Here is a 26,602-nt window from a genome sequence, read left to right on the forward strand (position 1 = left end):
ACCGCGTCCCTGCGCGCCCGCGGAACCTCCGCCCCACCAACACACAGGCGCTTCCTCTCTTCCTATTGGCTTCTCCCGCTCGCTGTCGACGGCGGGACAGCCAGTGGCGTGCGGCGCAGCGGCAAGGCCCGCCCTCCGTGAGGCGGCTCGCTGGAACGCCGCGCAGGGCGGGGGCCCGCTGGGGGGAGGAGAAAAAGGAGGAGGGGGCGGCTGGGCCCGGCCCGGTGCCGGGGGTCGCCGCGGCGGACGGCGCCCGGTTGAGGCGGTGGCGAACAGCGCTGGGACGCGAGTGGCGGTGGCGAAGCGGCCATGAAGGTAACAGGGGGCGGGGGGGGCTCCTCTGACTGGGAGAACGTCTTTCCTCTCGCTTGCGGGGAGGGAGGAGGGGGCGACCCGGCGCGTGACGGGGCCGGGACCCCGGTGGGACGGGCCGCTGCCGCCCCTCCCCTCCCTCCTCGCCTCAGGCCGCCCAGCCCGGCCGCGGCCGTTGCCGCTCCCCCGGGCCCGCACCGTTACCGAGGGGTGCCCGGGCCGGAGGCCGCTTTGCCGAGGAGCCCCGGCGCCCTCCACTGACTCAGCAACCGGGCAGGGCCTGGCGCCGCCGCCTGAGGCGAGCCTCCGCCTGAGGCGAGCCTCCGCCCCAGTCTCCACACGCCGTCGATCCCCGCCGGCGGCGGCTGGAGGACCGGCAGGGCTCTGAACGGGACGGAGCCGGGCTCGGGGCGGTGCGTGGAGGTTGGGCCTGTGAGGGGGGCGGTGGTCGAGAGGCAGCTGCCGCCGGGTCGGTGTGCGGGGGGGGGGGGGGCGCGGCAGGGGCCAGCGGTGGGGGTTCGCTCCCCAAAGGCGCTTCTCCGCGTCCGAGGCCGTCGTTGTGCTCTCAGGGCAGAGCTGTGGAAACCGGAGGTCTTCGGGTTCGGCGGGTTCCGAGCGGTGTTTGAACCTCAGGGTGAGCGTGAAGATGAAATTTTAAGCTAAAAAAAAAAATAAGATCTCTTCGGCTGCTGGTCTGATGGCTTTGATAGCACATCCTGCTTGCACGGAGGTGTAAGGAGCAGCACGCAGCCCCCCCGCTGCTTGGGGCCGGTGGCTTTCTGAGGTGAAATTCGCCTCGGGTTACTAAACGCCCTTAGAGCCAAAAGTAAAACCAGAGAAGTTGAAACGCAGTGTTTTACCCTGTTAGATATGGAGGAAGAAGATAGCTGATGGCAGCTTGTTAGAAGAGAATATGGAAGTGGTGGCTGTTGAAGATGGAAAGGCTTTTGGTGCAGAAATTGGCAACGTTTTAACTTATTCTCAAGGGAGAGGGAGTTTTCGTTTTGGCATGTCTCATTTGTCTCTTGTGTTGGTGCTTTTCAGCACGTTCTCATTTCTTTTACAGTGTAATAGGAAGAGTCTAGTCACTGTAATTCAATTATTGGTTAATGACACCAGTGCCTAGAAAGAATCCTCAGTGGATTTAGGTTAAGGAGAAAATTAATGATACCCATGTTGCCTTACCTTTCACCTTAAAATGACAGAACGCTTGGCAGTAGGTGTGAAGAGACTTAATGTTTAATGCTAGCAACATTCATATACCAAAAGTGGGTAGAAAAATTGTCTAAGTATGTATTTATTTAGTGTCAACAGTGATGTCTGAGCAGTTGTTACAGGATCTTGAATAAAATAAGTCTGAGAAGCAGGTGTTGAAGTATCAGGCAAGGCTTGTGGTAGCAACTCTGTTATGTCCTTTTAGTTGTGTGTCCTGTGGGACCCCCTGAAAAGACCATAATCACATGGCATTCTCACAGACCCATTTGGTTCCTTGTCTGATTTTTCTGGTTTTTGTGTTGCTAGTTTAAAAATCTTCTAAATATAAAGCTAGCTCATTTCTTTGAATACAGGAAGAGTTAGAGTAATATTTCTGCAACTGATGACTTTCACTTAAGACAAGAAAAAAATAATTTTTTTCCAAAAGTCCCAAGTTTTAAAAGTTGGAGCTCTCTTGGATTAAGTCATTGGTTTGCAGAATGTAATCCTGAGAAGTGAGTTGCTCTTGCTCAATAAACTAGGATAAATTCTAAAGGGAAAATGAATATTGATCTGTTTCCACTCTCTATTACTGAAAAGTAGAAATGGAGTCTTAGTTTGATGACACTCTGACGATTGTCACAGAGGTCTGATGACAAAGTCCAGGTGCATCAGAGTGCAGCCACGTGCTGGGGCTACCTGTGCCTTGGCTGGAGGTCAGGGAAGGGTTGCTGCAGTTCATCCCCCTTGAACTCCACTTGTGGGAAGCTTAGGAAGATTTTCCCTTATGCATGGGGTGCCCACAGCATGGGGGTTTCTTGTTACTCCTGGGGTGAATTTTGCCCTTGAAATATCTGTAAAATTAGACGAGTGAATTTAAATTGTTGCACCTGTATTTGATGTTATTGCTGCATGCAATGCTATTAATGTGTGGTACAGCTTAGAAGCACGGTGACTGATGGTATTTCACCTTATTGCAACACTCTTAAAGTCAGTTTGCAAGAGTGAAAGCAAAGTACCAGGTTTGTGTGGTTTGCAGAGATGCTTTTGCTGTTCCACCCTGAGGGCACTTACGTCAAGGCAGTGAGGTAGAACGCTTGGTCCCATGGTCTTGGTTCTCACAGCTTCTCTTTAAACCAGAGTGAGGACTCTATTCTTAACTTGTGTGCTTAGTGGTTTGAAGATGTTTTGGTGTCTCCCCTGTTATTGTGTTAAATTTCTACAGATGTAGCAAGACTGTTTGCTGCAGGGGAAATGTGCAAGTTAATAGAGAAATTAGTCTAGTTACTGTAGGAATTAAAGCAACATCGTTACTGAGCTTGAGTGTGTGTGTGCTGGTTGGTTTAGGTTTTACAACCAGAACTACAAGTTTCAAAAGCAATTACTTTGTATCTTCATAAAAGCTTTGGGAGAGGAGTGAAGAGAGGAAAAAAAGAGGCTTCCCCGAAATGAAAACCAGAACAGCCCTAACCAGCCTGAGAAAAAAAGTATGAAAAAAAATGTGTTTAAAGGAAGTCCTACTCAGCTTCCTGTCAGAAAGAAACTCTTTTTGAGTACGTTTTAGTGAGTCACCTGACAGTGATTAAACATGTGACCTGAACAACTTGGAGTCCAAATTCCACCTTGAAGTAGAATATGTACTTTTGATAGAGAATCTAGTGCTAAAGGCTTTCACAGATCAAAAAGTGGCAGTTTATTGATGTATGTACATTGTTTGGTAGTGTTTTAAGATTGTGTGACTCAGAACTGAAATCTAATCGATGTAGAGTGAGTTAACATAAAATTTTATTAGACATTTTTGTAAGACAACAAACCAGCAGGTTCAGGGAGTTCTTAAAACACTTCCCTCTCAAAGAGACAAAGCTGTTTCTCACAAAAATTGGTTTATTACTTTCAAGTTTGAAAACCCAGAAACTTCTGGGTTGTGGTTTGTTGTTTTTTTTTTTTTTTGAGAGTTTTATTGTGAGTCACATCAGAGCTGGATTAGTTCTGGGGAAGGTCCTGCAGGGGACAGCTCTGCACTCATCATGATGAATTGTGTTGCTGCCTGTCCTTATTGCAGGCTTTGTTCCTCACCTACAGCTGGCTGGCAGCCTCTTCCTTCTTTGCTCCTTACCCTTTTTTGTGTGGAACTCTGCTGGAAAGGAGCTATGACAGCGAGCTCCTTGTGCCTGTGTGAGCATCTCAGAAGCAAGTGTTATCACCTATGCTGACTTGTGGCTGGGAAGTGGAGACTATTGGGTTGTTAGAGCTGCCAGCGTGCGAGTGCCTGGTGCTCTGGGAATTCACGTCATGTGCTTTTGGGGTGATGGCAGATGGAGTGAAGTAGTTCTTCAGCAGCACGTTACATCTCACGTGGTTTTTCAGATATTAATTTTCTTTCTTGGTTTGTGAATGTTTTCAGGCGGGAGCTACTTCCATGTGGGCTTCCTGCTGTGGACTGCTGAATGAAGTCATGGGTACCGGAGCTGTCCGTGGCCAGCAGGCTGGCTTTGGGGGAGGTGCTGGCCCATTCAGATTCGCACCAAATACTGATTTCTCAGCATATCCGTCTCCAGCTGCGGCGAGTGCTAACATAGTTTGCAAAGCCTGTGGACTTTCCTTTTCTGTTTTTAGGAAAAAAGTGAGTATATTTCATATCCTGTAGTGGTTTTACTCCTCTGAATGAATCTGTAGGCATGCCAGGAGATGAATGTGTATTTTTCCTTAGATAAGGAAACCCAAGGCAGATAGCCAGGGAGGGAGTAAGTGCTTTGTACTGAGGTCACAGGAAATTAATGCCAGACAGGATTAGAAGTTAAGAGGTCTGTTGTTCATTAATCGGTGACACACTGGATCTGGTCTGACCTAAAAATTAGTGGATTCCAATTCATTAGATATGTGTTTTAGCTGCAGAGTCATAAACATTAAAACAAATCTGGCTCTGAAGGTGATACCAAGCGTAGTAGTTGGTACTGGAATGAACAAACTGAATGATGGAACAGCTAAGAACTCGCAATATAGTATCACAGCTTCTTTCTCTGATATACTTGTGTAATTCCATGTTTCCTAACCAGGTTTAGTTCTGTTACATGCTGCTGCACTCCTGGCAGCCTCTTGCTTCATTTGGAGGCAGGTTGGTGGACTAATGCAGACAAATCAAATTGGGACCGTTAATATTATTCCTGTGTATCACAACTGTCCAGCATCATTATTTTGTCCACTCAGTGACCTAATTCTCTGTAGCTCATTTAGATATGAATCCTCTTTCTTCAGTTTGTGTGTTCAATTTCCCCCTTCCTCCATGTCCTGTTGTTCACCTGGCAAACACTTTATTGAAGTAAGCATTCTGTAGTGACATTTTCTGAAGCCAGTATTAATTTGTTAAAATCCAAAAAAGCTGGAAGAGTGTATTTGCTCACAGTGGACAAGATGACCATTTAAAATCGCTGCTGAAAGTCTTGCCTGTTCTAGCTTTTGTGTTTTCTAGCAAGTCTTTTGAACAAAGCTCCTGTCAGAGATGACATCTGGGCATTTGGGGAGTATTTACCTACCACGTGATTCATCACATTTAAGGCCGACTTTGAATTCTTTGAACCAATTGAGGAAGAAGTATGTTCTTTGAAGCTTGGGGATTATACTGGTTTTTTCAGACATGTGACAAGAGCAGTGACAGTATATTCAAAAGTATTTTAACATACCATGAAATTGGCTTTCGATTCTGTTTATTGTCTAAACTACAACTTGACTACTTTATTAATTTGTTTTTTCATAGTGTTTTCTTATTGAAACCTCAGAGCAGCTGACAGTAGTAAGTGACAGGCTGCCTTGGAACGCCTGCAAAACTCTTTGACAGGGCAGTTTTCTACACTTAAATCCTAAAAATTACATATGTTAAACCCAACAATTGGAACACTAATAATAAATGACGTAGCCTGGAGGAGGAGAGCATGAGGTGTAGACCTGCTGTCTGTGACATACAGCTCAATGGGTGTTTGTTTCCTCTTTCTCCCTAGCACGTGTGCTGTGACTGCAAGAAAGATTTTTGCTCAGTTTGTTCAGTCTTACAAGAGAATCTCAGAAGATGTTCCACTTGTCACTTGCTGCAAGAAACAGCCTTTCAGCGACCTCAGTTAATGAGATTGAAAGTAAAGGATCTGCGTCAGTACCTGATTCTCAGAAACATCCCCACAGATACTTGCAGAGAGAAAGAAGACTTGGTGGATCTGGTGCTGTGCCACCATGGATTAGGCTCAGAGGAGGAGATGGACGCTGGTAGTTTGCATTCGTCACGGTCACAGACTTCGGGGTTTTTTACTCATCCGTTTTCTATGTCTGTATCGGTGTCCTCTCAAGGGGGAGAACTTGCCAACGGAAGGGGAAGCACAGGAAATGGAACACCTTCACGGGTACAACAATTAAAATGTGTTTTGGGGTATAGCCAGATTTCTAGGGGGTTCTTTTTTAATTTATTCTTTTTTAAATAGGTATGCATTGCTTTAAAATCAAATGTCAATTGGTGCAATTCAGGGTGGCAGGAAAAAACCTTTTCTATCTCTTGCCTGAATATAGATTATTACATAAGATTATTAGTTTAGATGATAGAAGTGGCTTAAATGAGTAACAGCTTGTAGCAATTGAAACTTCAAAATGTCATCTGTGAGCAGTTTTGTTTAAAGAAAACTGGTTTAGAATGGATAATTTTATATATATATATATTTTTTTTAATCCTGATTAGTTTCGTTTTGTACACAGGGACAAACTGAAACATCTTCTATAAATAATGAAGAAGAAGAAAGCGCAGAAGAGCAGGTGAGATAAGAACTATCCAAACAATGACTTCTTGGTGTGTGACCACAAAATGCTTAGGTCTCTGCCAACATTTGCCGTCACACTCTAGTTCCCTCAGCATTAGCTGTGCCTAGCAGTGCCTGTCTGCAAATACTTTCAAAAGAGTAAAACTTCAGCCAACTTGCTGCTGTCTAATGTAACACAGATCTGGTGCTCTGAATGTACAGTTAAAAACCTATGCTTGATGTGTTTCAGACCCCTGGATTGTCCAGAAAGCGAGGGAGGGCATCTTTGTCCGATATTTCAAGTCTGGAAGACATTGAAGGGTTGAGTGTTCGGCAGCTGAAGGAAATACTGGCGTGTAACTTTGTCAACTACTCAGGATGCTGTGAAAAATGGGAACTTGTTGAAAAAGTGAGCAGACTGTACAGAGAGAGTGAAGAAAACCACAAGACACGTAGGTTTATATTTAATTCTTGCTTTCTTAAGACTACTGTTTTCCAAGTAGCTGGTTCTGCCAACAGAAGGATCTTGGGTATCTAACTTGGTCTGCTCAGCTGGAACAACTGCAAAGTGGGTTTTAAAAATTCGAGGTGTATCTAGAGTAGTTGAACATGGTTCTAGTGAGTAAATGGAGCTTTCCAGGACTGGCTTTTTTTTTTTTTTTGTGCTGTGGAGTGCTCAGCTGTCATGGTGAAGGTAAAACTGAGAACCTGTGTGAAACTTGGCACCTCTGTGCCCTTTATTCGGTTTCACAGTGCATTAGCAAGAGCTTCTCAGTAGCAGCTGACAGCCCAAAGCAATCCAGGTCTTACTGTCCTGCAGAATTAAAAGCTGCAGTGGCAGAAGCCCAAGTTAAAGTGGTTTGATCTTGGTCCATGTTTTCTTGATGGGAGGTTCTGTAGCTGCAGCTCAGTGACTGGTATTGTTTTGCCCTCCCTTACACTCTACAACTAGCGTGACTTGTGTGACTTAGTGCATCCATAGAGCAACCCCTGTGCACAAAGGAGAATCTGAGGAACAACTTTTTGATGTCATGGGCAGCTTGAAAAACGCCTGCCTGGCAGTCAGGCTGTAAAGAACAGGGGACACTGGTGATCAGGTCTCTTTGCAGCCAGATTGCGCCAACACATACACCACCAGGACTCTGCTAATCAGGGTGGAGAAGGCTTGTGAGCATGTGGGACTGTTAGTGACTGTCAAAGCACAGCTGAAGTGAGACCCTCAGTTCAGTCACAGAAATTAGAATTTAAAACCTGTCTGAAGTGAATGTTTAAAGCTTACTTTTTTTTTTTCCAATGTGGTCTGAGAAAAGAGTCAGTTACTGAAAGGGGATGGCTGTTTTCAATGAAACTTGACAGGTTTTGTCTAGTTCTGCCACCTTTCCAGATTAAGGCTCTGGCTTCTTAGTCTGCTTTGTTGTTCTTGTAGCTGCTGAGGAAGGTGTTCTGCAAAACTAAGCTCAGAGATGGAAAGATCAACATGCTCTGAATTTTAATCCAACACATCATTTCACAGGTGTTTTGTTCTGAAGGGATAATGGTCTCAAGAGTTTGAGGAGTGAAGCCAGTTTGGATGTTCACTTAGGGGCGCTTTAGCTCTTGTTTATCTGGGGGCTTTATTTTTTTTTGAAGGAATTCTTAGCTGTGGGTTAGAAAAACTACTGTGGATGGGGTTCACAGGCACTTCATGCTGCATTAGCTGTCTAGTGTAGTGGTTGCCTAGGCTGGAACTTAACTGGTGCTCCAGGGCCTGAAGGTGTGACCTCCCTCTCTTGGTTTCCAGAGGGTGAGAAGATGCAGCTGAACGACAATGATGACAACCTGTGTCGGATCTGCATGGACGCCGTGATCGACTGTGTGCTGCTGGAGTGCGGCCACATGGTCACTTGCACCAAGTGCGGCAAGAGGATGAGCGAGTGCCCCATCTGCCGACAATACGTTGTACGGGCTGTGCATGTGTTCAAATCTTAAACCAAGACCAAAAATGGATTGTTACAGTCTCTCTTCCAGGATTTCTGGGGGCAGGAGTGCCACCCCTTGGGGCATATGTCAGCTTTTTAGTGCTTGATAAACAGCAGTTTGAACATCAGGATCTAGAAGTTTGTGAACATTTTTTTACATCACACTGAACCCTGCGCTCAGGCAGTACAATGTGGTGCCTGTGAGGGCAGTGACAGTGCTGCCTGACTGACTTACCTTACCATGCCCCAAACTGTTCGAGTCAAACTGTTTACAGCAGTTCTTGCTCTCTTCTGAAGAATATCACTTCTGATGACTCAGTGCTCAGCAAGGGGTCAGAAAACACCTTTGCGCAACCAGATTAGAGTGTTACCTTGTCTAGTGCATTAGAAGCAACGAATATTACCTGTTGAACATTTGGTTTTACATAAGTATAGAATGTAATTGTTCTGACACTGTCCCTGCAACAGTGTGACGGTGCGAGCTGTGACTGTAGAACGTGCTGCCGTTAACATACCTGCACAGAAGCCCTTAAGCAATCCCTTTTGCACTGATTGCTTCTTCCAGAATGTCTGCTGTTACACGTGTACTGTCTTGGCCATTCTTCATCAATCAACATTTAGAAAGCTTCCATCACCTCCTGGGGTTCAGCCCTGGGTGTCCAGTACCAATTACCGAGTGGTTTTTAGTTTAGGAAAAAAACTATTTTTTTAAGAAGGGGTTTAGTAAAACCACACTCATGGTCCTTAATCCACTCATGCCTATTGTAACTATTAATCTTACATATGATGATTGTACTCCGTGTGCCGACAGCCTGATGTTACTGTGAATACTAATCAGGGTCATGAAACTACTTGCTGCTAACATGTGGAATGTACGTTGTAACCTTCAACCTCCCTCACAGGGAGGGCTTTACTAAGGGAAACAAGGCAACTGTCTAAAACCTCACTGACTTTAACCGGGTCCCTTAACCACGCTTCCCTGCCAGCCAGCCCTTGGCAGTCCCCTAACAGAGCTCTCAGCCTCACCTAAATTTACTGCACAAAGGTGGAAGGAGCTGTTCTGTCCTGCCCTTTATCCTTAGAGCAGAGTTGATAGATGAAGCAACAGCTTCTCCTTTGAGTTTCCCACGTGCTAGCACTGTAACAGACAGGGACAGGCTTTGCCTGGGCTGTAGTACCTCTGCTTCAGTCACACCCTCTCTCTCTTCTGGGTGACAATTTAAGCTGGCTTGAAAAAAAGAGAAAGTAGCTGCTCTGCAAAGTGAAATACACAGCTTGGAGACACCACTGGTTATTTTTCAGAAGGGAGCAAACCTCTCACTGGCTTTATTTTTTAGAAGTAACTTTTTAATGGTACTTAACTCCTGGAGCCTGGTCCATGGGTAAGCTAATGAAAACAAACATACCCTGTATGTTCGTTCCATGCTGATCTATAGCCACACAAGCTTAATAAAGATTTGCGATGGGCTTTCTCAGCCTCTGTCTCTTTTCTCAACCAGCTCTGGGAGGGGGTGGGGGGATGTGGTTACTCCCCTCAGGCTTCAATCTTCTCCTTTTGAGACAACGCAACTTCCCCCCCCCAACAATCCCCACAGTGGAACAGAAACCCACAGAGCCAGTGCCTGTTTTTGTACAATTGTTTATACAAATTCAACAAAGGTAAAACTGCATCAGGAAGGTCTACGAAAACAACACCGTACAACAATGGCACTTATGAATGCAGAATTTTACAATCAGGAAATAACCATGTTATAAACCTTAAATGAGAACTCAACTCACACTTCAAAGAAAGAGACGACGTTTGACCATTTATTCTACGGCTGGACTCACTGTATAAATTAATTTTATATTGAGTACAAGAGCTCATGCTACAGAGTGAAACCCTCCTATGTGCAAAAGCTGAAATTGGAATTCTTTAAAATTTTGAGAAAAAAGGTGATTTCTATACAGATAAAACTTGGCAAAGTGTTTTACTTCAACTATAATTTACACCTTATTTCCACAACATGCTTATGTCACTTCTGAAGTATACAAAGCAGGATATAAACTTCCATTAAAACATGCTTTAAGTTTGAAAGTATTAACCTACTTTTCCTGACCTGGGCACGTTTGTAGATAGATACTGTCTACGAAGTATAGGTTAAGTTCTCGCCTACCATAAGTAAAGATAAAAATTGGCAATCAAAACCGAAACACTGGTAATGCATTCAAACATTGCATAAATAATTTTTAAACAATTTTTGTACAAAAATAGTTCTGCATAATGTAAGATGTAACAAAACAAAACGTGTTAAGAAGGCAGAAATGCAGTGTGTGGTCCACTTCGATGACACCAACTTTTGTTGTTGTTGTTGTTGTTTTAAGAAATGAAAAGCAGAAATCAAATTTACACTACCAAGCACATGCTGTGGTACTTTAAATAACAGTATTTCTGGGAGATCAGTCGTCATCCGGGTGTGAACAATTATCATCAATAACAGTCGCCTTATGAATTTGCATAAGAGCCAGTGCAGGACATCCCAGGTAGACTGAATTAGTGGCACAAGTTGAAATTCTTATCATGGGTAGTTTCATGTTGTTCTCAACAAGAGTTGTAAAATCCAATCGTCGTTATTTTCCAATAGTCCAAGTTCCCAATTGAAAATAAAATCCCTACGTGTTCTCAGTCCCGTCCCCCCCTCACCCCAGTATTTACACGTGTCCTTTAACTAACTCAGTTTTTGCAGAAGTTTTTCCTCCACTTGCCCGAACTGAACACTTACTGACATCTCTGCTATGAACTGCTCACAGCCTTCTTTTGTCACCTGCTTGCAGTACCTCAGGTCGATCTGGCAGATGTTCCCACAACGTTTGAAGTAAGACAGGCACTGGTCAGTAACCTTATTGCAGTCTGACAGAAACAACAAAGAAACCCCGAAGGGGGAGAAGTTTAACAACGTCTCTGCGGTTGTTCTCCAGCTCAGGACGGTTTATCCTGAGTGCACCAGGTCCCTCCTACTCCCCCCCTCGCTCTGTGCCAGCCCCATCCCCGTGACTCCATTGTGTAACTGAGGAGATGAAAGCCAAGCACACCAGATGTGCAGTGTGGCGGCCCTGGAAAATCCCCCGCAGAGGATGAGGGGGTACGGTGCTGGCGCCGGGCTGGGGAAAGGCCAGGCAGCTGCGTGGGGGGTGTGTGTGTGTGTCACGTACATCCAGCTGCTTAAATGGGGTCCTGGTAGGGAGGTTACACTAAGGCTGGGTAAAGCCACCTCCACCAACAAAGCACTTCACCCAGGTCTAACGCCGAAGGGCGAATCCCCTCCTCTTCCTCCCCCCTCCACATGTGTGCCACTTACCTGATAAATTAATTTCTGTTAATGAATCCCGCGTGGTGGTTCCAACCGCGGTCAGCAGGTTAATAGACTGATCTGTCACGTGATTACAGTAACTAAGATTGAGTTTGGAGAGCAGAGGCATGTGCCTTATGATCAGCCGCAAAGAAGCATCTGTAATATCCAGGCCAGCCAAACGCAGCTCAACGATGTTCCGTAACTTACTCCGGTTGTCGATCTGACCTGGAAAGCGGAGGCAGCGCGTCACTCCCAACGCTCCCAGCCCGTGTTGCAAACATCTGCAGATCTATATGAAATGCACTGTGACACACAACACTGCTGCCCTACTTCAGACGCTTTGGCCTGTCTGGAGCTTTGGAGGGGACATCAGCAGGAACACTCGCCTACTTTTGGAACAGGCACGTGGGCAAAGCCACCTCCTGATTTCAAAACAAAAGGGATGAAAATAACTGCAGGGGCCCAGCAGAATTACAACTCGGGAGTAAGCAGTAGGCTGTGCAGTGCATGCCAGAAAGCAGATCTGATTTGCTCAAAATTTCACCTGAGCTGAGATCCGGGCGAATGTGGCATGACCCACAGAACTGCTCCTTCCCTGAACTGGAAGAAAGTGTTTCCATACTCTCTAAAGTACACCCGTTGCAGCCTGAAGAGAAGAAAGTCAGACAGAAAACCAGCACAGTGGCTCAGATGACTGTTCAGCAGCCAGAGAACATCACTCGTTACCCAGTGGCTTCCAGCAAGGAGGTGTTGCAAGTCACTACTTTGAACACCTCGTGCATCAGCAAAGCCCAGAACCCCACCGGTGCTATCTGTGGGGGTTTCTTGCCCACTTCCTCCAAGGGGAACTAGCAGCAGAGCATGCCACTCAACAGCTGGGACAGGCCTCCCGTGTGCTCCTCCTGCCTGTTACCTGGCCGGTTATCTGTGGGTGGTGACAAGAGGTCTCTCATTTGTGCATCCTTCAGGCCTTCTGCCCACTGCACATCCAGAGTTCGGAGTAAAGGACAACTGGAACTACAAAGTGCCGACACTGCTATCCACGAGCACCCTGATAACAGCAGGTCTCGAAGACCTGCAGATAACAGAAGAAGTTGGAGCATGTGGCCTACCTGGATACAGACCCACACAGATCTCTGCTACCATGTGCACTGCTGATGGACAACCCTGGTGCTGCAGGGCCAGCAGTGACCCCATCGGCCTCCTCCCGCCCGCCCTCCATCTCTCCCACCATCCACAGTATCATTACTGTGGTTGAGCATTGACCCCACCACCATTCCCCCCCCCCCCAGTAACCCCATCAGCGCAGACACTTCCCACACTGACATCACCTGTTGAAGACCTGCCTCAAATCATTTACTTAGCATGCCAAGTAGTCACAACAGAACTAGTTTTGGGCCCATTTTAACCCACAGATGCTTCCTTCCTACACATCTCCTCCTCTCCTAGGACACACTGATCTCCACAGATGTTCCTCAGAGATCACAGTTTAGACACAAAGAGAAGCAGTCAAAAAAAATTCTAAACACCCCCCCCCCATCACTTACCTGGCAGTCTGTTGATAAGCCAACTCAGCTGCTTTTTAGATATATTTGTCCAACTAAGATCAAGGGTTACAGGCTGTCTCCTAATAATGCCACTAAGCATAAGTGGAGTGATGGATTTACAATGGTTTAAATCTATTTTGGTCCATAATCTTTTGTCACAGCACCTACCCAGAAAGAAAAAAAAAAAGCCAACAGCACTTAACTTGGCACTTGCTTTGATTTCTGCAAGACTTTAAAAGGCATCATTAAGCAGTAGGGAAAACTACAGCATTTAACTGAAAATAGCCAAACTAATGCTGAACGATGCTAAGACACCACCACACTCCGTCCTGAAGGGTCACAGTTTCTCCATCAAATGTATTATGTGATGAAGCATGGAACAGTTCCCACAGAACTAGAAGTGTCAACATCTTCAGAGCCCTTTTTAAGTCATCACAGCACTTACTAAACCCATCTGCTGGCCTGAAGACAAGCCACACCTCCCTGCTTATCTTCTGAATATAAAGTCTGGGTTTAAATATTACCACCCCCATCTCCCCTCTGCTTTGCTTTCTTAAAACCAGCAAATTCTGTAGAATAGATGCCCCCACCCTGTGTTTGTTACTCCCATCTATGTAGCTTGTGTATTTTTACACTCTCCAAGTCCTAAGGAACATGCAAGGTTCTGCATCTTCTCATTCTTTCCATTAGCAAATCCTGCACCACAGCAGAAAGGGCATTTACCAGCTTTCTGTGACACCAAGACGGCCACGGAGGAGACACTTGCCAAACGTCATCCTGCACCACATCATCAACCTCCCAACCTTTTTGTCATTCACCCAGCTTGTTACCAGGCTGAGAAAAAGGAGTCTCAGTTATAACCTGCCCATCTGTGGGCAGCTGAATCTGAGATGACAGCCACCAAGAGACACGTAAATCTGTCCATTGGTGCTTCCTACTACCGTGTAGTCACCCACTGTGTCAACGTTCACACTCTGGTAGCCCAGGCACAGAACGGACACGCTGTGAGTAAATAGAGTAAGGAAGGACTTGACTCCTCCATCGGCTCTGCTGGTACAGAACACAGTGAGCAGGATCACTCTCCATGTTCCCTCTGCAGGGAAACAATCAGCCCAGACCTTCCGAGGAGAACACCGAGGGCACTGGGAGATCTTCACTGTATCTTGATAGATAATTAATAGCTGAACTGAACAAACTGCATTAGCAGTCAGCCAGTCCTGGGGCAGAATGACACCAAGGCTTCGCATGACCTAGACTGGCTGTTCCAGCAGGCAAGAACATTGTGGTGTCTGACTACGGACAGGCTGCTCTGGGGCGTCACAGGCCCGGCAGCCTGACGCCAGTGCCCACACACACACACACACACACACACACACACACACACACACACACAACTCCTTACTCCAGCAGTGCTGGGAGCAGCCATTTCTGAGAAAGCACCACAAGATGTGCTCCATCACTAGCCATTGCCAGTCACCCCCTCTCCATCGGCTCAACAGAGCTCCACTGAGGACCCGCACACCTCAGAGGCATTTGTGCCTCCATCACCCACTCCCCTTTGGAGTCCATCCTGCTACACCTTAGAGCTAACTGGCCTTCCCGCCCTCTTACCATCTGTTCCAGGTCTTGCAAACTCTCATACAGATGCACAAGTCTCTATGACTGAGGTAGCTAAAGACAGCCATCCAGACTTCCCGCTGCATCACGTGGGCTGCCCCGTCATCCAGGGGGAGTGAGTCCGGAGGGGGGCTGATGGGAGGTGGCCGGATAACGTGCCGTTCCATCTGAATGCATTTGGGAGGAGAGAGCGAAGGCGGCGGCCGGGTTATTCCCCGCGGTGTGCTTCGCAGGCTGGGGATGAGCTGGTGCCTCAGTTCCCGGGGAGTCCCGTTTAACCCTTTGCTGAACCTATGGAGTCTCTCACTGTTGTTCAGAGCACGCTTAGGTTCCTCATTCTCGCTCTCGGGTTCAGATTTGATGGGTTGGTGATTCTCATTGGCAAGGCTGTTCTCGGTTTTTTGGATCTCCTGGTTGAGCTCCTTGCTGAGCTCTTTGCTCAGTTCCTTATTGGGAAGCCGCCTTTTCCTCCTCATCTTAAACTTCTTCTTGTCCCTCGGCTCGGCACCCTCCGTGCTGGGCCCTGCAGTGGGCGAGCTGGACCGTGACTGGTCGCTATCCTTGGACCTGGGGGGTGCTTCTGGCAGGTCATCCTCCGGCTCCTGCTTCAGGCGCCGCAGGGGCTTGATCATGGCAGTGCGGTCATCCGAAGCCTTCCACGATCGCCGCTGAAAAACAAGAGACACGGGATGACTATTTGAGCAAGAACACTCAGCAACACTTCACATGCTGATGTACCAGGGGTCAGGCTGCCTGCAGCACTGGGTCCCACAAATCTGAGCACAGGGGGACACTCACTGGCTGAAGGTATCAAGGTCAAGTGGCATCACAGGGATGAGGAGTCCAGCTATTGGCTCTCCAGACCCCAAGAGAGCAACAGATGCATTTACTCACCATGCACAATCCTGCAGATTTAAGGGCCTTACAATGGATATTGTTATTTGTATGTTAAGCACCATACTACACACAGCCTTTTTCCCCAGCAGTCCAGAAGAAACCAGGCTGGGGACACATGCACTGGGTAAAGCACCCACCTGAAACACCGGCTGACAGCCATTCCTGCCCAAAGGTCCAATTTCTGAAGCCTCCTGAACCACAGTGACCACCTCACCCCAGGGATGTGCCGCTGCGGCTCTCACTGCTGCATACTCGCAGCCTCATTCAATCCTGCTTTAGCTGCTCCTTTACATCCCACTAAACTCCTCCCATCCTCTTAAGCTTCCCCCACCTCCAGTGCACACACAAGGGGGAATCTGACTGACAGGTCTGACACCCTGCGAGCCTGACAAGACCTCACACTGACACGACCCCTGAAACAACGCAGGGTGACAGGGGTTCACTGGCACCTTCTTCCCTGCCCCAGTCAGTGTTCGTACCAGCAAACTGCATTTCACTGGCTCACATTAATCACATCTCTCTCTGATGCACGCCAGATAGAAGTGCAAACTAAGACTGGGGAAGACTTCAAGTCTAATCTGATCACTACAAGCAAGAAAGAAGCCACCAACTGTTAAAATGAAATAGCTCTAATAAGAGATCTGGACTGGCAAGGAAGGTGAACTGCTGTGAACACACTTGTTATATCAGAAAGTCTCTGCTTTTGCAATAAACTAATTGGATCAAGTGAGTGGATGCAGTCCTATGCTTCAGACTGCGGCACTCAGCAGAGAAAGCTCATCACCCTGTCTGTAAATTAACATATGATGAAGAAAGAGGTCACACTAAGTTAATGACAGGTTAGAATGATTAAAAAAAAAAGACCAATGACAGACTGCTGTCACCTTGCAGTGTCTGTCACACAGGCACTGAGGAGCACTTAGTTTAAGAGTATCAGACTCCATTCTTGAGCCAGGCTGCAGGAGGTAAGCAGTACTTGTGTGCCAGGCCATCTCTGGCTCCAGGGATGTCAGTGGGAGCTCCAGGGAGGGGCAAGGTGCAACTACACAGGAAGAGCAGAACATCAGTACGGAAACCGAATTTTACTCCCTGTTTGATGAGAGCACAGCTCAGTGCTCTACTGTAACACCAGACAAAACAAAGCCAGGCACTGCAGCTAAGCTGTCCTGGAGCGTAAAGGCTTCCATGAGAGAGATTCTGTAGTTTCAAGATGAGTAAATGAGTAAAAAAAGCCTGCAGTGACACAAGCAGAGAACTAATAGAGAAACTGGCTCATCAGTCAGCTCACATGAGAAAGGATTAAAAGGATTGAGAAGACACCTATTGCAAAGGCAAAGTACCTTCTTCTTCAAGAGTTTGTTGTCTTTTCCAAGTTCTGGCTGGTGGAAGAGAGAAAAGTAAAGACCCCAACACATGACATTTGTTGTGCTGATGAAGGGCCGGTGATCCACAGCGCTTTCCTCACGCGCTGGGGAGCTTCACGGAGCAACACAAGACGACTGCAAGCACTGCACTGAGCCCAAGGGGACAGGGAAAGGAAAGCATGGCCAGAAAGCAGGTATGCACCAACTGGTATCATGAATTTTGCTCTCTCATTCCACCAAAGCAACCCCCATCCCTACATTTACCAGAGCATTCCTGCTGCCAAGCCTTGTGGGGCAAACCGACTGCCGCTCCTCATGAGCTACACGTGCAACACAAAACCAGCCGCTGATTCTGATCTGACAGCCACCAGCAATTTACTCAAAGACAACAAACCCAGGTCCTCACTTCTACCTCAGTATTTTGGTATATACCAAGTACTGCATTTCATGATCCACCAGACAACTGAGAGTGTCCCTGCTTGGCCCGAGAGCTCCGACTGCTAATTCAGGGAGGAGCTGTCTACATCGCTGCTGTGAGCTGCTCCTCCTCTCCACAGGCTACAGAACGTGTCATTTCTAAAAGTCCTCTGATGGGTTACAGGCATTGCACATCCAGAATCAGCCATGGAACCAGCTGCCACCAAGTGGACACAGATTAAAAGGTTTCTGTTAAAAACTGATGTGCACCTTTTTCCTACCCCAAGCATCTTCTAAGACCTTTTTAGTTAGAGTGGGTTTTCCCAGTATTTTCAATAAAACAGCAGCCACAGCCAGGCATTCTCGGCCTCTGAGAGTGTTGCTGTTCAAACCACTGTCCTGTTAGACTAGCAGTTTCCAGAAAGGAAGGTGAAACATCACAGTTTCTTTTGTAACAATCTGGATTTTCAAGATGAGCTAGAAGCCAGAAGGCAAGAGACATCAGCCCCAACCAGCCCACGCGCATCTGTGTAAGTACATGAAAAGAGTGTTTTGTCATACCCGTTTTCTCATAGTGGGTTCCTGGGGCTTCTCAAATTTCCTTTTCCTCCACAGATGCACTTCGTCTGACTTTCTCCTCAGTATTGAGTCAACTGGAGTCTTTTTGGAATGTTCCTCCGACTTCCGCCTGGGAGTCTCCTCACAGTCCCCTTTCCGTTTTGCAGCATCTGGTACTTCCTTGTTGTCTCTGTTCATTTTCTGCTCCTTCAGCAACGAGCCCGGGAGATTTGATGCGTATTTGAATCCTGGTCCCCGCTTTTGCTTGTACGCCAAAGAGACACAAAACACAAGCAAACTTTATATCTTAGCACTTTCCTGGCCCTTTATTTAAACTGCCCCCAACACCGACCGGTGGGGCCATCACTTTATAGCAGACAGTGATTCACAAGGAGTTGGAGGTAAAGGAGTTTCAACCTCCACACAGTTATTTTTGTAACTGCACGCGTGCGGTGTCTGTCTCAAGTTTACAAAGAAATAATCTTTCACTAATTCTAACAGACACTTTGGGTTTTGCATAATTGCTTCTGGATTTTATTTTATTTTTAACTTATTTTTGTCTTAAAAACGAACGTGCAGCCATACACAGAACTAACCTAAACATTCCCCCAGCTCTGGGTAAGTGTTAGTACATGGAACAAGAATACAAAATGTATGGAAAGATAGAAAGCCATCAGCTTACTTCCTTCAACTCCACTGAATCTAGCACAAAATCAAAAGCTGGTATCAGGCAAAGTTAGATCTACAAGCCAGAGGGAATGTTTGATATTTTGTATCACATCCAGCACCACTTATTCCCATTAAACTCACTTTTCCAGTTTTCCCTGCATGGTTGCACTTTGGACACTCCCAGCAGTTCGGCAGCTCATCGTTAACCACACCATCCGATTCCTTCACCTGGGGAGACAGAGGCACAACCCAATTCAGAACCGTGCTGCAAAAAGCTGCCCAAGTCCAGAGACAGGTTGTTCAGAGGCATTTCTACAGCTCAATTTTCTCTGATTGCCCATCACCCTCCCAACGGCTGCGGAAAAGAAACCTGGATCACCGCAGGTGCTGCACCATCCTGCTGGTGCTGAGCAAGCCCTCAGTCCTGCACAATCACTCCTCACATGATAGCAACACAGGAGGGGAACACACTGGCCAAACTGGTACTTGATACAGGGTTCAGGTCTCGGCTCTTTATGAAGCTCAGTGACAATCCCCATTAACACAGGGCACGTGCTCCCAAGCAGCAGACAGCACCCCAACAGCCCACCCTGACCCCCCGAGCCCAGGACCATAATCACACCATCTCCAAACGTCCTCCCACACCTCTGGGTGAAAAGCTCAGTCCCATCCCCCACCGGAACGGGGCACAGTCAGGTCTTTTGATAGGAAGGATTGTTCCCATACACACGTTCTCACGTACATTAGTTCTGTTGGGCATTTTTAGAAGCGAAGCACCCTGCACTGTAATCAAGCGTTCCTTAAAATATTTCTCTTTAGGGCTCAGAACTAGCAGTCCCATGCCTGCAGCCCATGTGCCAATAAAACCAACGGGTGCCAAGTCAGCTAGGGAACAGGCACTTTTAGCCAGAAGAAGGACACATGAAGGCATTTTTAAGGTTTCTCACACCCACAGTCACCCAGCTAGTATAAGGGAGAGACATCCTTACAACACTACCTCCCAGAGAGCGTGAGGGTTGGCTTTCTGAAAGAGAAGAGAGACGCCTGGTGCTGTTACACTAGGATAAAAGCAGGTGAGAAGCTGCTGAATTGCCATAAGGGAGCCAGCAGTACTTTCCAAACAGGAGCTAGGTGTTTCTGAAAGATGTTTCTGTGAATGAGCAGAGGATGAAAGCAGAGCTAAGGTAAAAACACCCCCTGCACAAACAGATGCGCTCACCAACAGGGCGTTTACATTTCAGGGTTTAGTTATACATTCAGAAATAGGCCTTGGGGAGAAAAAAAAATATATTCATTTATTACTACTGCAGACAACAAAACCACGGTACCGTCAAGACAAATGGCTGGGCATTGGCATCAGCAGCAGCTCGCTGCTGAAACAGGCAGGGGCAGAGATCTGCGGATCTGTCATGTTTCAGAAACGTTTCCTCCTCTCCTCCTGCTCAGTGAACGCGCTACCTGGGCAGGATCGAGCCCTGTGTTTTGGGGGAACCGCTTCCTCCAACAGCAGCCGTTCTAGTTGCAGCATCTAGCGAGAGCGATGACATGCCAGTCTCTCTCAGCAAGTCTTCTGGAGTTAATAAACGAGTAAATGAAGTGGGCAGAATTTAAATACTGGTTTTATCACAACTGTGTGCCTTTGAACCTCCTTTCCCATGGTAGGTGTAAGATACTCCAGGAGTTGTTGTATACATCTCTGCCTCAGGGGAACAATTCCTGGCCCGAGCCCAAGTTGGGAACAAGTTATTTCCCGCACTGAATATAGAACAAATGCTACCAAGAGGAAAGCACTGCAGCTCCGTCCCTTCTGTGAAGTTTAAGGAACTGAACAGATGTGAGGAACTGTAAGCAAACTAATTAGACGCACAGAAACCTGCCACCGAATCTGTCCCGAGCCTTTCGGGCTGGGTGGGAGCCAGTGCCAAGTGTTTCTGCAAACAGCAGGTGGGTGTCTGAGCCACAGCAGGACGTGTCTTCTGAAACCTACCTGCAGCTCGAGGTCAGCAATTCACAAAGTTGAAACACGAGGCTACACTACTGTGAAGTCATCGTGTTCCAGAATACGGAGAGCCCGGGATGCTGATCTGACGTCACCGAGCCAGAGCCACGGGTTCTGGCAGCACCAGTTTCTTGAACACAAGCAACAGGAAACACCAGGGCTGCAGGCACGGGAGCACAGCAGCCATGCTGGAAAAGGCCTCCGTATTCCTGCTGTTCTGACAGGGCATCTAAACATTCACCTTCCCCATCACCACCATATATCCACCTAAGACAGAAGGGAACAGGCTCCTCCTGTGGATAATAAACCCCTTTCTCTCTAAGGAAGCAACTTCAGATACTGCACTCACCCACACGTGCTAACCAGCATTACCAGCATTTCAGATGCAGCAAGAAAAATTAATCAATATTGGTTGAGCTCAAAGGCTCCCCCTAACAAAAGGCAATATTCCACAACACATCTCACTAGCTCCCTCTGGAAACAGCACTGCGCTTGCAACACACTCACCAGGATTATTTTCATAAGAAAGTCTTCAGCAAGATGAGATCTGCACTGGTATTTTCAAGGAAGAAGCATGTCTAAAGTCTCCCGTGACACCTGACAGTATGTGAGGCATCCTGGCTGTCCTTAGTGCAGTTCCAACACAAGAACCTGATGTGCTCTGGTACCCAGGGCTCCCCCAGCAAGAGGCACCCACAGAAGCCCCTCAAGGCTGCAGTGTGTCAGAGAACAGATGCCCCCAAGCTACCGTTCAATCTCCTCCGACACTGGCTTTTTATGGAGAAACCCACCACAAACAGGTACAGCTACATCAGGAAGCTGGAAGAAGATGGACTTTGAACCAGGAACAACCTGCCCTGGAGTACAAATGAGTCCCTGCATGCAGAACAACCTGCAGGCATTGGAGAGGGCCTCGGAAAGAATTCACTCCACATGGAAACACGCCAGGAAAGGACACTCCTCCCTCCACTGATCCAGTTTATTCCTGTCTTCCCCCAAAAGTACATCTGCCAGGCATTTGACTGGAGATGGCCAACTCTCCACATGTCCCTCTGAGTAGTGTAGGAAGGGACATTCTCTTGGTGGTCAGCCAAAGCAGCTGCCCTGGGGCTGTGGCTGCATTCACAGGCGTTTTCCACAGGGACTATCTGTGGGCTCCATCCTCTGGGTTTATCCCCACATCAAAGGCTTGACCAACACATAAACATGGCAATAGATTTTTTTTTTCTTGCAGGATATCATAGCACTTGGGAATCAAGAGCAAGGAGGGCTTCAAGGAAGAGGGGCTTTTTCTCCTTTTGCTCTCCCTCTATGCAAAGTCTCCTCTGAAATCCTAGCATGGCCCTTTTGTCTCAAAAAATTCAAAGTAACAGTTAACCCAACATTTCAGTCTGACAGAAGCACTGGGAAATTAGAAGACAAAAGACATTGTACATCTTCCATTGCTTCATCTTCAGAAGCACCCAAACTTCCTTGCTATTCAAACAGCACCCGGAACAACACACATGCATAAAAGGACCAACAGCACTTGCTTGATTTCACAGATCTGACCCACATCCTGTGCAGCTAGTCCCAAAGGTGGTACAGGGAGAGGAAGCCATACTTGAACTGTCACTAGATAACAATCATGTCCTCTGGGCTCAGCCATGTAGTGTCACCAATGCTGCATGAGAGATGGGGGAGTGCAGGGCACGATGAGGGACTGGAATAGCAAAGCAGCAGCCATGAGCCAAAGCTGAGGTACGTCTGAAAACATGCAGCTCCTTTCCCTTGCTTCATCAGCCCCCAAAACCTTGTTTTCAACAGAGCCAAGCAAGCAAAGCTCCTCTCAGAGCCCGTGTGGGGCAGGAGCTGTGAGCACCAGTTTCATGAATCAGTGAGACAGACACAGCTCTGGTTTGCCAGCTACCTCCTTTCTGCTCTAAGAAGTGACAGGCACACAACTTGGTGCAACTACAGAGCAACAAAAAGAAAGGGCCAGGAGAGTATCACCCTGGGCCCACGTTAAGGGACGTACCTCTCCTCACAGAGATCCCAGAAGGGCCAAAAGCTGCTTTCTGGGGCACACTGTGTCACAATACATTTGCTTTGGCAACTCACATTAACCATAAACAAATCAGCAGCAGGAAATGGCTGATCAGCTGAAACAAACGAGCTCTGGAGAGAGGCAGCTTCTACATGCTTGTACATAGATGCCCAGAACAACACTTGTGTTACCAGCAAATATAGCTGCTCACAGGGCTCAACTCAGCCAAGGGTGAGCTACTCCTGCAGCCCACAACTCCCACAGCACGTGTGTTAGAGCTGCAGTGTCCCTGCCACAACATTTGCTTGTGACATCTTTAAAAGGCAGCTGCCACTGAAAGGCAGATCTGTGCCTGGACAAACACACACAGCAAACTCCTCATCTGCACTTGTGGGATGCAGGAAGGAGCCACCGATACGGGGACTGTGACAAGGCTCATCCAAAAGTACAGGCAGATTGCAGCCTGCTCTGTCCTCTTGAGCTTCCCATCCCAACCGAAACTCCTCTCTTCCTTAAACAAGAAGTGATAAAGAAAAACAAAGAAAACCCCAAAACCACAAGGTATTTGCATGCACTCACATTTCAGAGGCTGTCCAAAGCAAGAGTCACTGCTTGCAGGGTATGCTGTCACATCCAAGGATCCTCACCTGCCCGGACTGCACGTGCCACCATCACCCCACTTCTCACACCGACTCTTTGCTCACTTTTTAAGTTTTCCAAGATGAAAACATTAAAGCTTCCCAACTTCTGTGTGCTACTGTTACGTTCAGGAGATAACTAATCCAGTTTTTGTTTCCAACACGTATCACATCCTTGTACTCACCTTAAGGCATCCTGGGTGTATGATTTCATTACAAATGGAGCATTCCATTAGCATGAGATTAAACTTGCTCTCCTCCTCTTCCACAGTGTCCTCTTTCCCAGCCTCTCCACACACCAGACACACAGCAGTATGAGGCAACACCGGCTGTTTACACAGATCAGAAAGAAGTCTTCATCAGGACACAGAAGATATAAGGAAACAGAACTTGACGTGCTTTTACAGTATCCTCGTTTCAAAGAGGAGATAAATAGGGATTAATTGTGCAAACTGCTAAAGGCTCCAGCCCAGCAGAGCAATGAAGACAAGAAAAACTGGTAATAACTGGGGCTGGGTACCCAGACCGAGCATCACAGGGCATGTTTCATGGAATGAAAGCGCCCTTGCTACAGCAACACAGATTCATGGGGCATCCCAGGGATGGATGGATGAAAATGCTTTTTTTTATGGTGGGTCCCTTGAATCCATGAGCTGACATGGATATTGTCATGCAGGTCACTTCACTGGCATACAATAGGAGGGAAAAGAAGCAACCTAGAACATCGCTATTCACATCCATTAAACTTCACAATCTGAGTAGCAATTTGGCAGCTCCCCTATTTTACAAGCAGGGCAGACAGATGTTATGGGATCCAATCCAGGTCTCACAGCAAGCCCACAACAGAACCAAGAACAGACCTTTTCCTGGCAGTCTGTTTTCTAGGGTCCCGCTCCCAACCTGAACATTGCAAAAAGCACAGCACAGACACTTAAAAAGAGAACTCCTCTCTTGTGAGTGTCACAAGCAAGAAGCATGCTGGTATTTTTCCTGTCTTTCGCTGAGGCTGAAAGGGAACTGCAGCATCTGTCACCCGTGTCAAAGCACTGAATGCCAGTCTAATTAAAAAGCCACCTTTGTGCTAATGAGGAACAAACTTCTGGTTTGCGGCAATAAGTTATAAGGCTCATCACAAGAAAGAAAAGGAAGATCCTCACAAGAAGCTGGCTGTAACGTGAAATGCAATCAATGAGGTTGCAGGCCCTTAACTATTACATAGCCAGAGACATGGCTTCTGACAGCAAGGATCTCTTGTAGATAGAGTGAATAAAACCCACAAGCAGATACCTGCACAGTGAACTAGACCTGTGCAGTAAGAGCACATCCTTCAGCAAGTTTCAGACAGGGAAAGCTTACTGTACTAAGCCATTACAGCGTACAGGGTGCTGCCCCACACACCAGCATCTGATACATTAACTATGGCAACACTTTCCTGCTTTCTCATGCCAGTACTTACCCACGCTCCATTTTAAAAGCATTTTGCAAATGCTATTTAATTCCCACCCTTCCTCCAAGCACAAATTAGGAATCCCCAGGATCCCATTCCATCAGCAGGTAAACCAGTGAAAAGCTACTTTGTCCAGAGCCATAAAAGCTCTGTCCACTTGCCTTGTCCTATCTCCCACGCAACAGGTATTTATATCCACACACAAGAACAAACATCCCAGCAGCAGCATGATTTTTCTTGCAGGGAGCAAGGTTGCCCAAGGATCTCCTCTGTGCCCCAACTAGCTCTGTCCCACTGACAGACCAGAGCAGCCGCCGTGCTCTCACAGCTCGTCCTCCCAGCACAGAGCCCCACGCTCCCTTCAGATCTATATTCACTGCAGCATGAAGTGTCCCACGCACTCCTGTTTCCTTTCTCAACTGAACTAGCGATGGAGAGGAGCTTCCTGTTCTCTGAACGGCACTACAGGCTCTCTTAAGGCTTCTGATTTTAATGAAAGCCCGTGTCTAGTTAATATTGTCAATGTTATTAAGCAGAGGAAAGCACAATCCCAGAGCTGTAAGGATCATTACTTCCACAGAGCATTGCTTCAGTGGTTTGTGCTTTTTTCCTGTTTGCTGGAAGCTGCTGGCTCGGTACCACAGTATGTTACTACTGTGACTGCACAGGACCCCTGGCAGAAACAGAAAGTGCCCTTAGAAGTTACAGCAGTTCAACTTGCTGATTTTCTGTGTGTTTGCTGCTCCAAGAAAGAGGTCTGAAACACTCCTCCTGCTACTGACACTGCTGGGAACCCAGAAGGGCAGAGATGTCTTCTCCAGTGCACGCAAGGGTGGGACAAGGAACCGAACACCCTGGCTACCAAGGCCTGTGCTCTCACCGCAGCTTCTGGGAATACAACTGCACGTACCAAGAAGAAAAACACTTTCTTACCAAGAAAGAAGGGATCCCCAGCACCTTAATTGCTTATCAGGTTTTTTTTTTATCAGCATCAGATCAAGAAAGACATTTTCATTAGAAGACAGGTGGTAAGAGCCAGAAGAGAACCCAGTTCATCTCCAAAGGGCTCGGGCCTGTGTTATCAAGAGTGAAACAGCTTAGTATGAAAGTTTCCTTCATCAGTCAGGACAAAAAAGCACACTGCAGCCCTAATTTAATCCCTCCACTAAAAAGGCAGCACGATTTCACTATTTCTTCCCCCTGGAGAATAATAAATTCTTCATCCATGCTGTTCAATTCATGCCACACTCCAGGAAATCAAGTGTTCAAAGAAAAGACACTTGAGCTGCAAAAGCACTCTGCGGAAAGGTAGATATTCTATGTACTTTACTGAAAGATCCAGCAGAGCTGAATCCAATCCTCTATGTCAAGAACAGTGCACAGCTTAGGACAGGACATGGAGTGAGCTACCAGGAACAACTACTGGAAACCTGAAGTGCTTATCAGGTTTTTTTATCAGTGTCAGGCCAAGACATTTAATGCTTCCACTTCAGTTTCTTCATCAGAATTAAAGAAAAAAAAAACCCACAAAAAATCCACTAAGTGAACAGAACTGTAACAAGAGTTAGGAGACAAATCAGTATAGACAGGGTGATATTTCAGTTACCAATAAACATTAGTTTCCTGAAAAAAAAAAAAAACCCAAATCAGAAAACCAAGCCCTTACCAACAACATAAAAAAGACCTTCAAAGACTTAAGAGAAAAGCTAAAGCTAATTTTTACCCTTGAATGGGGGGCACTGTGGACAGGAGACCTGTGCAGAAGCTCAGTGACAGGCAGTATGAAAGCAACGGATTCAAAAGGTGTGTGGACAACTTAATGGAAGACTAATCCGTCACGTTTGTTAAATAC

At 47.0% G+C, this 26,602-nt stretch overlaps 2 protein-coding genes across 2 annotated transcripts in view; one reads left to right on the forward strand and one right to left on the reverse strand.

The window, feature by feature from the left end:
* The first annotated feature begins 205 nt into the window (after positions 1-205).
* RNF34 (ring finger protein 34) lies at positions 206-9,707 on the forward strand. Its single transcript, XM_084271907.1, has 6 exons — positions 206-315; positions 3,911-4,129; positions 5,502-5,894; positions 6,241-6,297; positions 6,532-6,733; positions 8,062-9,707. Exons 1-6 carry the CDS (start codon positions 310-312, stop codon positions 8,247-8,249), a joined length of 1,065 nt encoding a protein of 354 aa, XP_084128033.1. The 5' UTR covers positions 206-309; the 3' UTR covers positions 8,250-9,707.
* Positions 9,708-10,944: 1,237 nt separating this feature from the next.
* KDM2B (lysine demethylase 2B) overlaps positions 10,945-26,602 on the reverse strand; it is a gene marked incomplete at its 5' end in the record, with an annotated part of 115,978 nt that continues 100,320 nt past the window's right edge. The window contains 8 exons of the mRNA XM_084271930.1: positions 10,945-11,129; positions 11,578-11,796; positions 12,485-12,646; positions 13,119-13,282; positions 14,730-15,403; positions 17,975-18,235; positions 18,782-18,868; positions 23,489-23,632. Of these exons, the coding sequence (XP_084128056.1) occupies positions 10,948-11,129; positions 11,578-11,796; positions 12,485-12,646; positions 13,119-13,282; positions 14,730-15,403; positions 17,975-18,235; positions 18,782-18,868; positions 23,489-23,632 (1,893 nt within the window). The 3' untranslated portion in view covers positions 10,945-10,947. The remainder of the gene's footprint in view (positions 11,130-11,577; positions 11,797-12,484; positions 12,647-13,118; positions 13,283-14,729; positions 15,404-17,974; positions 18,236-18,781; positions 18,869-23,488; positions 23,633-26,602) is intronic.

The sequence above is a fragment of the Gallinula chloropus genome, assembly GCF_964237585.1.
Source record: "Gallinula chloropus genome assembly, chromosome: 17".
NCBI lineage: Eukaryota > Metazoa > Chordata > Aves > Gruiformes > Rallidae > Gallinula > Gallinula chloropus.